Source organism: Mandrillus leucophaeus, unplaced genomic scaffold (genome assembly GCF_000951045.1).
Source record: "Mandrillus leucophaeus isolate KB7577 unplaced genomic scaffold, Mleu.le_1.0 Scaffold223, whole genome shotgun sequence".
NCBI lineage: Eukaryota > Metazoa > Chordata > Mammalia > Primates > Cercopithecidae > Mandrillus > Mandrillus leucophaeus.
Genome location: NW_012102288.1, coordinates 1,392,495 through 1,403,415, shown reverse-complemented (window position 1 = coordinate 1,403,415; position 10,921 = coordinate 1,392,495). Strand labels below are relative to the sequence as shown.

At 36.4% G+C, this 10,921-nt stretch overlaps 1 protein-coding gene across 1 annotated transcript in view; it reads left to right on the top strand.

Annotated features, from left to right (window-relative positions):
• Positions 1-10,921, top strand: part of TINAG (tubulointerstitial nephritis antigen) — an 88,385-nt gene that overhangs the window by 11,275 nt on the left and 66,189 nt on the right. Inside the window, exons 2-4 of the mRNA XM_011981326.1 lie at positions 2,989-3,052; positions 3,710-3,799; positions 9,310-9,446. Of these exons, the coding sequence (XP_011836716.1) occupies positions 2,989-3,052; positions 3,710-3,799; positions 9,310-9,446 (291 nt within the window). The remainder of the gene's footprint in view (positions 1-2,988; positions 3,053-3,709; positions 3,800-9,309; positions 9,447-10,921) is intronic.

Below are 10,921 nucleotides of genomic sequence, written 5' to 3'. Positions count from 1 at the left end.
TGGAACCATGAGTCCATTAAACCTCTTTCCTTTACAAATTACTCAGTCTCAGGTATGTCTTTATTAGCAGTGTGAGAACAGGCTAATACATGTGGATTAACCATTAATTTCCAAAATGTGTTTTTGCCTTTCCCAACTTTAAAAAAGCTCTCCCTTAATTTCATGTCTTTAACCAGCTACCATCTCATTCCCTTCTTTCCTTTTATGACAAAATATCTGAAAGAAAAATTTACTTTCTTATTCCAAGTCTCTCATCAACCCATTCCTACAGGATGTCAACTCACTGCTACTTCACTGAAATTTCTCTCGGCAGGGTTATTGGCAGTTCCTACATTACTAAATGCAATATTCAGATGTCTGTTTTCTTGTTCTTGGCCTCTCAATAGTACTGTATGCAGCTGACCACCTAGAGCATACGAAACACTTTCTTAACCCTGTTTTTCATGACACCACCCTCTCCTCAATTCTATTCTCCCTCACAGGTCACTCCTTCCCAGTTTCCTTTTCTGAATGTCTGTCAGATGCAGTGTTTTGAGCTCAGTCCTGGACCACCTTTTCTTCCCTACATACACTCTCTCCAAAAGACCCTTATGTAGTCTTGGGTTTGAAAAAGTAGATATGGATGTTTGTGTCTCCCAAATTCATGCTCCAGCCTTGGCTTAACTCTGGTCTTTTATAAACTGCTGTCTACTTGATATCTCTGTTAGGATGTCTAGCCTAGGTTTTATCTAAATCTAAAATATATACAGTAGCAGTCTTGATTTCTTGACACAAGCTTGTTTCTTATTTTAGTGGTAGCTGTACCATTTCTTTGTTACTCAAGCCAAAGTCCTAATGAGATATCTTTGATTCCTCTTTTCCCTCATTCACCAAACTCAATCCATGAGTGATTCCCTTTGAGTTACCTCCAAATTATATCCACCTACTTCTCGCTATCCTCACTACACTTATGCTAATCCTTCATCCCTCTGGGAACCTCCACCCCAGTCAGCTTGACAGGAGTGATAAGTGCAGAGATTAGGGTGGAAACATTTTGGATAAGGCCTTACAGGTTACAGTAAGAAGTTTGGTCTTATTCTCAATTTGATGGGAAATGACTAGAAGATTTTAAGTAGGAAATGACATGATGTATATTTTTTGAAGATCTCTGTAAATGCCGTGTGGGAAATGAGGGATCCGTTGGAGTTGGGAAGGATTGTAGCAAAGGAGTGAGTGGACTGCTTCTGGGTATTGTATATAGGCTCATGCTTTACTGTATCAGCACCTTGACGGGGTCTGAAGTAAACGATTATGCCTTTTGTTAAAGAGATTAATTCTCATGCAAGATTAAAGTGAATACAGTGTCTCATAGTTATCTCTTACATGACATTAAGGAAAGATGACCAAGAAATGGAGTTTTTGTTGACATTAAATTTAGTGTTGAATTTTGTTAACATTAAATCTAGTGATTTGGGGTGGCTTGGTGATGGCGTTCTCCTGACTTCAAAATTATTAGCTGAGTATAAGTCAGAGAAGGGACAGTCTTTTTTCCTTAAGGATACTTGAGACCTCTGTTCCATTTATCCATGGAATTCATATGTTGAACACTCAAGATTCATGAGGTATGATTATAAATCACCTTTGTTTTTATTCCACACGCTCAGTTTTTAAGAATGGTCAGGGAAGTACTTCTCTTGGCTTTGAATGAAAACTTTGATTGTTGCATGGATTTTCTGTTGTTTCTGGGTGATAAACAATTTTAGGATCTCTTTAAATTAGAAACATACTGTGGATTCAGTTATGAAAGGAGTCTAATCTTATGTAGCAATTAAAACCATGTATTTGATGTAAAGTTCAATCTTCCCACATCTTGGGTTTGCTGTATTAGGAAAACTGTGGTCAGGAGACAGGTGGTTTCCTTTTCTTACCCCCATGATTGTGAAGTATCAAAATTCCACGTGAAAGGGATGCATAGATGCAAATACATAAATAATTAGATTCATTAAGTAGAACATTGGGCTGCAAAACATCCGGGGGGGGGCAGTTGTGAAATATTTTCTATTAAAATATTAGCTTTGTAACATTGTGGCTAGAAGTTAACAAGGTCCCTTGGAAAGCTTTCTAAACCTATGGTTTGCCCTATGCTTTTATAAATAAAAGGTTAAAATTCGTTTTGTTTAATTAGAGGCCATTGGCATAAAATATCAATTACATGTTTCTATCAAAAACAATTTCACCAAACAATGTTGAGTCACTTTTGCAAATTTAGTGTTAATTTTGAATTTAAGCAGATTATATTTTCAAAATGAATTTAAATTTTTAAGCAGAGCACTATTTTTACAATATGTTACTAATGGTTTTTATATGATAATGATTCACCAGTCATCTCTTTTGAGTAGTTCATATAATCTCATAAAGCAGTTAATAACCAGTTTCAGTTAATAGTTAAGAAACATTTGGATTTGGAAGGCAAATGGCTATGATTTCATGAATTTTTTCTCTTATTCGGATCCTAAAGAAAAAAAATAGAATTTGTCTTTGTAAGGTAAATTCAATGAAGTGACGTGGTATTTTGAGTCCAAAGCTATAGGCTACTTGCTCCAGTCATATCCAATTAATTATAAGCACTTATGAGACTTAATTAGCTGTTTTTTTAAATGAGAAATGCCATAAATCAATTCAAATACTATTATATTGCTTACTTACTTAAAAGCATTAATTATTTTTTAAGCATAGTGATTAATTCCTTGGTAATCTTGTTTTCATGCTTTGCAAATCCTCCCTGTTGGAACATAATATGCAGTTTAAAGATAAAAGCGTTGAAACAAGTCCAGAAGATTTTGATATACAAACCTTAACACAAACCAGACATGGATTTCTATCAGCTTTTTTGGCACCAAACATGTCTGCATATTTGAAAAACTAACTACGATTTTTGATTATATTTTATGTTAATGCACTTTATTACTTAGTTTAGGATTTTCATTTCTTTACATGTTACTTTGACAGGTTGCTTCAAAGATGGTCAACATTATGAAGAGGGATCAGTAATTAAAGAAAACTGCAACTCCTGGTAATAAATTTAAGTGGTACAGAACTGAGTTCTACTGTGTGTGTATGTTTTCTTCAAATAAAAGAAATATTTGTGAAACAAAGCATATATTTATGTATGTATAGACAGAATCATATGTCATAAGACATCATATACTTGTAACTTTGTATAAGCATATTTAATTTTAAGGGATTTTGAAAATTTAATCATGAATATCTTTTAATGTTTGAGGTTGATGTTCCTGACAATGGGTCTCCATCATACAACAGGTCTGCATTAAATGTACCTCTTAATTATAATATTCTGATACCCTACAGACAAGTTGTGTTTTTTGAGCACAATAACTATATAAAAACAGGCTGCTTTAAAAGAACTAGCCTGCAGAAAGTTTCCAAATACAAGTACATGGAATCTACTGTCCAATTTGGCTTATGTTTTCAAACTTCAATGGATGTGTGATCATATCGTTTGTTAATTGCCTGGAGTAGAGGATTATAGCATATTGAATGGTAGCTAACGTATGTTTTACAATTTATTTTTGCCAAGAATCAAATAACCATATGGCTAACATTAATCAAGACATTATGTTTTATGCCTTAACAATGTATAACTCTTTTTACTAATTGAAATATACTTCATAAAGACCAAGCCACTTTTGTAATCATCATATCTTTACAGCACATGCTCAGGACAGCAATGGAAATGTTCCCAGCATGTATGCCTTGTTCGTCCAGAATTAATTGAACATGTCAATAAAGGAGACTATGGGTGAGAGAAATCTTGCTTTATATGCTTCTTGACACTGCCATTTACTATGCAGGTTTCAATGTATTGCTTGGTTTCTATAAATGGTCATTCATTATTTAAAAAGAAAGAGTGGGAGAGAAATAGAAAGGGAGATAGAAAGCATGTAAAACTGGAATGCAAAGGTAAACATTAAGTAATTAAAATGATCAAATAAGAAATCTAGAGCATAGTTAGGAAAGAGCAGTGTCATGGTGTAGGTAAGGGAAGTGGAGTAAAGCTACTTTGGATAAGTATTTAGGCAAAATCAGGAAGTCAGCAAAATTCATTTATTCATACTAACCATCTCTTCCTCTGCTACTGCCCTCACCAAGTCAATCACATGCTTAGTTATCATGGGTAGAATCTGACCTTACAAGGATGATATTCAAATAACAAGCCAATCTAAATAATTTCACTGAAATGATGGGTATCTAGCCAATGTCACTTACAGTTGAATCAAAAGACAGATTGAGCTACTTTACTTTAATAGTACACTAAAGATAGGGATGATTGACACTGAAACATTGGAAATAACTGATGCTCTCGTACAGATTGAAAAATTAGATGGCTTCTCCATTTACACAGACGAAATTAAGATGTAGGCACTGGCCTGGCAAGGTGGCTTATGCCTGTAATCCCAGCACTTTGGGAGGCCGAGGCGGGTGGGTAGATCACTTGAGGCCAGGAGTTCAAGACCAGCCTGGACAACATAGTGAAACCCCATTTCTACTGAAAACACAGAAAAAATTAGCTGGGCATGGTAATGCATGCCAGTAATCCCAGTTACTCAGGAGGCTGAAGCATGAGAATCACTGAAGCCTGGGAGGCGGAGATTGCAGTGAGTCGAGATTACGCCACTGCACTCCAGCATGGGCATCGGGGGTGAAACCCTGTCAAAAAAAAAAAAAAAAGAAAAAAGAAAAAGATACAGGCACCAACACTGACTTTTATTATAGAATTAAAAGGAAGAGGAACAGGCCAGCTGGTATCTGCTTCAGGATTTCTCCACTGCCATTGATCAAATCTCGATATATCCTTGATAACATCTTCCACATTTCTGGAAAAGACTTCACATAAAAAGATCTATTATTGAGCAATTAGAAAAGTGAAATAATCTGGAGATGTATTTTTATAAAACGGAAGTATAATCTCCTTCCACATATAACATGTTGTTTCCCAGCATAATGGGGATACTAAATTTCAATGTATTCAAAGTTTTTTCTTGGAAGATACAAAACATATAGAAAGTCACATTTGTTGATATTAATATCCTTAAACCATTCTCAGTTCCTCTCTGTGTGTGTGAGTGTGTGTGTTTGTGTTAAATCAATATTTTAGAAGATAACTTGATGACATCTTAAGTATTTCTAGGGAAAACCAATTATAATTTTCTGTGGCAAATCATATTTAAATTATTCAAAGAACCTGAGAGTATGTGCCATCTTGAAAAACTGAATCAGATTCCTAAAAGTGTTCAAATGCTAGATCTAATTAACATATACTTCCAAGAAACCAAAATAGAGGAGCCTAGCTTTCCACTATTAAAAGTACATGAGAAACCACAGTCTAAACCAATGTGGTACACTTAATAAAACACACTTAGGAGTACAGAGGTTGTTGGGAATGCTATTAGGTTGGTGCAAAAGTGTATGGTGGTTTTGGCCAAAACTACCGTTACTTTTGCACCAACCTAATATCTTCCTTGGAAGGAAGAACGTTCTTTCCATGATTTATTTATTTTGAGCATGCCCTAGGGCTACTTAAGAGGCATGGGCTTTGCATTTTAGTAACAAATATTAGACACCACATAACTTTCAAAGAGTAGAAAATGAAGTATAATTGGAGCAAAAGGAAACATACAAAAACCAAAGGAAAAAAAGTTAAGTAAAAGGAACAAGCTATAAAGACAAGAAATAAAACTAAAATTATTTACCAGGGCAAAAAAGCGGGGAAGTCTTTAAATTTAAAAGAAAGTTGTAATTCTCAGCTATTCTCTTTTCATGATGCTCAAATTGTTTTTACGTGTAAAAATATAATCATATTATATCATTCAGTATTTATTAAGTGCTTTTAAAAATAGCCTACACCAAATATGCAATCTTGGCTTTAAAATATTTCTTTCCCACATCTTGACAGTATTTTAGATCCAAGTCTTTATTTATTCTATGTAATGTACTTCAGTGCTTATTTATTCTCTGTATTATTTTTTAATGTAATCAGTTGATATTAATAAAACATATGTTCTACTGGTGGCATGGCTGAGGATACACATAAATAATTTCGGCCTGGCGAAGTGGCTTATGCCTGCAATCCCAGCACTTTGGGAGGCCGAGGTGAGCAGATCACTTGATGTCAGGAGTTTGAGATCAGCCTGGCCAACATGGTGAAACCCCATCTCTACCATAAATACAAAAATTAGCCGGGTGTGATGGCATGGGCCTGTATTCCCAGCTACTCGTTAGGTGGAGGCACTAGAATTGCTTGAACCCAGGAGGTGAAGGTTGCAGTGAGCTGAGATCATGCCATTGCACTCCAGCCTGGGAAACAGAGTGAGATTCTGTCTCAAACAAAACAAAACAAAAAAACAAATAATTTCTATGTTAAGGGAATTTACCATCTAGTTGAGGAGCCAACACTGCCATACCTTTATAAAAGGATTTCTAATAATAGGGGAGAATATAAGTGCTACATTAGTGGCACAAGTAATAATCAGCAAGTTAGTGGAATAAAGGGAGATATATAAGTGTTTCAATTACCTGCTGCTGTGTAACAAACCATTCCAAGATTCAACATTTTAAAACCATAAACTTTTCATCTTTTCACATCAGCAATTTGGAATAGGTTCAACTGAGGATCTTTTGCTGCTCTCTTCTGGAATTACTCCTGTGTCAATAGAGCCTCAACTGAGGTTGAATTGTCTGTGATGGCCTTACACTGTATCTTGTGGTTGGTGCTGGTTGTTGATTGGGCCACGTTTCTCCAGCAGGCTAGCTTTGGCTTCTTCTCATAATTACTATTCTGATGGGGCATATGTGGAAGCTGCCCCAGTCCTCCCTTGAAGCTTATGCTTGATAGTTTCACGATCTCAATTCTACTGCTTTCTATTGGGTAAGGCAAGTTACTAGGCCAGCCTACGTTCAAAGGCTAGAGAAATAGATTCTTTCTTATGAACTCAAAATTTGATTTAGTGGATAAGTTGGCTTTCATTTTTCACCGTTTTCTCAAAACCCGCTCACCCCAAACTGCAGTGATTAACTTCTACCTATTCTTAATTACTGGCATCTTGCTGTATCTGGTCAACTTGAAAATTTGAAGTTAGTTTGATTTTTCCGTCCTTTTATTCTCAGTCAGTAGGTATTGCTAACTCCCGCACTAAAAGTTTCTCTTAGATATTTACTTCTTCCATTCTAGACTATATTCTAATGCATTTCTTTATCAAGCCTAGTTTGAAATTATATGACTTGTCTCTGTTTCCAGAAATTCTCAATGGAACCCCATTGCTTGTGAAACATGTATTGCCCTTAGCAAAAATAATATGTTGGCCCAAAAGCTTTTTACTACGTTATCTTTTGTACCATTTTCAGCCCCTGTGTCCCTATCCTCTCTCCTAGTTTAAGCATTTAACTTATCTATCATTCCCTACACATGCCACCCAACTTCAAACTTGCATGCTTTGCTCAAGAGTTACCTTTACTTTAAACAAATGCTCTCTTCTTTCATATGTGGTCACCAAACTCATTCTTATCCTTCCAGATAGAGAACTAAATTTGCTTTATGTAAAAAATTTGCCAACTCCTTAAGTTATGTTTGAATCTTTTGATCATCTTTTGATCTACTGCTGATAGATGACACACGCCGAAGTCATTTCTATCTTTGTATTTTTTCTTAAGGTATGAGCTTCTTAAATGTAGAAAAGTTTATTCATATCTATGTTCTCAGTGTTTATTAGAGAATATGACAGATCAATTAAGAAAGTTCAATACATGCTAAATTGGATTAAAATGAAAATTATAAGTCTAAGTCAAGAAGGATGTTATAGATTAGTCATACCTTTCACACTTTTGAGCATATCTCACAGCACATACATCTTACTTTGTGATCTAGTACACACACCCATGCACAAGCATCAACACACACACACACACAGACACACACACACACAGACACACACACACAGAGTTTATTACCCTTAGTATTTGTAATAAACCCTATTTCCTATTATTTCTCCTATCTTTTATTTTATTTTCTTAAACTATCACCCTACTAACCAAATTGAGTGCTCAATTAAATAACCTATGAACATCTCTGACATGATGTTGGAAAACTACTAACATACGGCAACAAAAACATACTTTACTGATGTCACAATTTTGCCAAATTTTGCCCAATTTTGCCCTGTTAGCCTTTTGAATTATTCTACAACATCTCTTATATTCAGAGGTTCTCTTATTGAGATTTCTTGGGTAATGGAGGTTGCACTTTAAATTGTAGCTAAGTTTCTAAGGATTTTATGAACTAACAGATCTTATACGAAGAAAAACATTAACTTGTGAGGTATATTATTAAAAATTAAATTGTGTTTTCAATGATTCATAGGAGCCTATCACATTATAAACGATTTTGGTGATAAACATGGCAGGACAGGGTTTAAATTTGACATAAGTACAGAAAATATATTGACCTCAAGTGGTAGATAATTCAGAATAGGCAATGATTAAATTACTTGCATCTTTCTAATTTTTTATCTACTATCATCTAGTAAAAAAATTTTGTTTGTCTTCAAATTTCAATATTGAATTTTGAAGAGAAAATTTTTTTTCTAATTAAGAGCACAAAATACGTCTCTATGAAAATATGCACTTTTGTTACCTAATTTCACATCAACTGATTTTTTATTATTATTAATAACTAAGATGATTGAGCACTTAACACAAATGAACTCATTTAATACATAATAGAATATTTCAATATCTAAAAATTAGCACTGATGTCATTTTTAAAAATTATAACTATTTTGTCCTTCAGTATTCATGCATACATTTTTACTTTGTTCATTTCTTTTCAAATATAAATTTTAAAGAATATGTATTAACCTATTTAATGTATCAGTACATTTCTGTATATTTAAGCTTCTTTCTAAGATGTATTTAATGGCATTTAAAGGAAACTACATATATTGGCTTCATTAACGCTTAATCTCTTTGTGGTATGTAAACATTTCATATTCTTAGCATTAACCTACATTAATATGGTCTTATGTTCCTCATATGAATCATTAAAATACTTGAAATGTACCTTATTTAGGAAGAGTATCTCATACCCTTGATTATTAAAATAATCAATAATGCATCATTTATATAAACAATAGCCTGCGATAATTCTCATATTGTGAGATTTGTTGCTGTTGAATTTTGGAAATATAAAGGAACATGTATTTGTAAAAATGATGTCACATAACCTGTGTATATTTTTCTTCTTCATTTGTAAGGCAGATGGACAGCACAGAACTACAGCCAATTTTGGGGAATGACTTTAGAAGATGGTTTCAAATTTCGCCTTGGCACTTTGCCACCTAGTCCCATGCTCCTGAGCATGAATGAAATGACAGTAAGTGTTCCTTCTGATTCATGTATGTGCACGTATTTGTAAAAGTGTGTTCATGTGTGCATTAAAAGCAATTATAAATCACTAAAATAATGAGTTTTGAGCTTTCAGAGTCATAATTTTGTCACAAAAATAAAAAATCCTTTCCCCAAATGGTTGTTAAACCCCTCAAAAGTTTCATGTGGGCTTTGCAAGTTTACTGTTACCAATTAGACATAGTCTCCTTTAGGAATGATTGAATGGCCTGGCAAGATGGCGGAATAAGAACAGCTGGTTGGCAGCTCCCAGCGAGACCAACGCAGAAGGTGGGTGATTTCTGCATTACTAACTGAGGTATCTGGTTCATCTCATTGGGATTGGTTAGACAGTGGGTGCAGCCCACGGAGGGCGAGCAGAAGCAGGATAGGGTGTTACCTCACCCAGGAAGAGCAAGGAGTCTGGGAACTCCCTCCTCCAGTTAAGGGAAGCCATGATGGACTGTGCTGTGAGGGATGGTGCATTCTGGCCCAGATACTATGCTTTTCCCATAGTCTTTGCAGTCCACAGACCAGGAGATTCCCTCAGGTGCCTACACTACCAGGACCCTGGGTTTCAAGCACAAAACTGGGTGGCCATTTGGGCAGACACTGAGCTAGCTGCAGGAGTTTTTTTTTTTGTTTGTTTGTTTTGTTTTTTTACCCCAGTAGAGCCTGGAATGCCAGCGAGACAGAACCATTCACTGTCCTGGAAAGGGGGCTGATGCCAGGGAACTGAGTGGTCTTGCTCAGCATATCCCACCCCCACAGAGCCTAGCAAGCTAGGATTCACCAGCTTGAAATTCTCACTGCCAGCACAGCAGTCTGAAGTTGACCTGGGACACTGGAGCTTGGTGGGGTAAGGGGTGTCGGCCATTACGGAGGCTTGAGTAGGCGGTTTCCCCTTACAGTGTAAACAAAGCCACTTGGAAGTTCAGACAGGGTGGAGCTCACCACAGCACAGCAAAACCACTGTAGCCAGACTGTCTCTCTACATTCCTCCTCTCTGGGCAGGGCATCTTTGAAAGAAAGGCAGCAGCTCCAGTCAGTGGCTTATAGACAAAACTCCCATCTCCCTGAGACAGAGAACCTAGGGGAAGGGGCAGCTGTGGGAGCAGCTTCAGCAGACTTAAATATTCCTGCCTGCCAGATCTGAAGAGAGCAGTGGATATCCTAGCATGGTGCTCGAGCTCTTTTAAGGGACACACTGCCTCCTCAAGTGGGTTCCTGACTGGGAGATACCTCTCAGTGGGGGTCAACAGACGCCTCAGACAGGAGAGCTCTGACTGGCATCTGCTGGGTGCTGCTCTGGGATGAAGCTTCCAGAGGGACTCTGTTAAGGGACGGACTTTCTCCCAGTGCTTCTTGACTGGCAGACACCTCCTAGCAGGGGTCAACAGACACCTCATACAGGAGAGCTCTGGTTGGCATCTGGTGGGTGCTGCTCTGGGATGAAGTTTCCAGAGGAAGGAACAGGCAGCAATCT